The sequence below is a fragment of the Elephantulus edwardii genome, unplaced genomic scaffold, assembly GCF_000299155.1.
Source record: "Elephantulus edwardii isolate Elephantulus edwardi_28Jun2011 unplaced genomic scaffold, EleEdw1.0 scaffold00490, whole genome shotgun sequence".
In the NCBI taxonomy this organism is placed as follows: Eukaryota; Metazoa; Chordata; class Mammalia; order Macroscelidea; family Macroscelididae; genus Elephantulus; species Elephantulus edwardii.
In genome coordinates this window covers 19,216-20,815 of record NW_006400240.1, presented here as the reverse complement: position 1 = coordinate 20,815, position 1,600 = coordinate 19,216, and the positions used below count along the sequence as shown (strand labels likewise).

Below are 1,600 nucleotides of genomic sequence, written 5' to 3'. Positions count from 1 at the left end.
CCACGGTGTGCACCGCTCCGCTGGGCGGATCCCACCGGCACACGCGCCCAGCACTGATGTCCACGTACATGAGCTGGCCGGTCTCTTCCTCCCACACCGGGCACTCGGCCATCTGGTGCCGCTCCTTGACCACAGCCTCAATCCTGGGGGACCCCATGCCTGCTAGAGGGGACAGGGCTGTCAGCTCCCCACAAGGAAAACAACAATAGTCATAGGAAAAGAAAGCCTCCCACAACTTCTTATCCAGGGCACTTTGTACGGGGCCATGGGGGCACCCTTGTCGCCGCCCACACGTCTAATGGACACGCCTGGGTCCCAGTAGCCACCCCCCGCCCCCCGCCCCTGCTGCGCCCTGCCGCCTCTCCCACCAGAGCTGCAGTCTCTGCAAACCACTCCTGCATTTCGTGTTGGGTGGAAGGAACAGGGTTTACTTGCAGCACATTCTGCACCAAGGATCCTGGAACCGCGGACAGGTGTGCCCAGCGCACGGCAGGTTAGGATTGGGGTGCGCAAAGACTCGCTAGGCATGCGCAGTCCCGCCAGCTTAGGGGGAGTGAAGACCCTGACAGGTGTGCGCAGCGCCGGCAGTTTAGCGGGAGTAAGGACCCAGCTAGGTGTGCAAAGTCCCGCCAGCTTAGGGGGAGCGAAGACCCCGCCAGGTGAAGCGCACCTTAGGGTTAGGGTGGCAAAGACCAAGCCTGGTATGTGTAGCCCCCGCCCTCGCCCGCTCCGCCCCCATTCTCTCTTCCTCTGGGACTTCCACCCAGCGCTGACCAGGTGAGCTCGCTTCCTGGAGTCACCTCTTCGCTGCTCACCTGTAACCACCACGCAGCGCGCACAGACGGGGTCAGCCAAGCCCTCCTCTCCCTTGCTGGTCTCGTGGGATGCCAAGTAGTCATCAGAGCCAGACTTTGACCAGCTCCTCCCTCCTCCCACCAGAGTGTCCAGGCTGAGCCTGGTGACCAAGCTGTGATCCCTGCAGCTTCCAGAACTACCCGTTCCTGGAGGACGCTGGCCTGCTGGACCTCGGGGCTCACTACCAAGAACTGCCTACTGTCCTGGGCACTCCCATTAAGACCAGTGCTCACTGAGCCTGGAGTGTCCACTACCAGGAGTGTCCAGTGCACCTCAGATGTCCACTATAGGGAGTGTCCACTACATCCTGGGTGTCCACCACGGGGTACTCACTACAAGGAGTGCCTAATGAGTATGAGGTGTCTGCGGCAAGGAGTGCCCACTGTGGGAAGTGTCCACTACATCCTGGGTGCCCATTATGGGGAGTGCTTACTACATCCTGAGTGACCCACTACCCGGAGGGTTCGTAGAGTATGAGCTGTCCACTCCGGGAAGTGTTCACTACATCCTGGGTGCCCATCACAGGAAATACCCACTGAGAACGAGATTGTCTGCTGTAAGGAGTGTCCACTACATCCTAGGTGCGCACTACAAAGAGTGCCCACTGAGTGTGAGGTGTCCATTGCAAGGAATGTCCACTATGGGGACTGTCCACTACATCGTGGGTGATCCACTACACAGAGTGTCCACAGAGTCCAAGCTGTCCACTACAAGGAGTACCCACTACATCCTGGGTGCCCACTAC

The 1,600-nt window shown here is 59.8% G+C and overlaps 1 protein-coding gene across 1 annotated transcript in view; it reads right to left on the bottom strand.

Moving 5' to 3' along the window:
• PLCXD1 (phosphatidylinositol-specific phospholipase C, X domain containing 1) overlaps nt 1-157 on the bottom strand; it is a 29,092-nt gene extending 28,935 nt beyond the window's left edge. Inside the window, 1 exon segment of the mRNA XM_006902992.1 lies at nt 55-157. Coding sequence (XP_006903054.1) covers nt 55-157 — 103 coding nt within the window.
• Between the last annotated feature and the right edge of the window lie 1,443 nt (nt 158-1,600).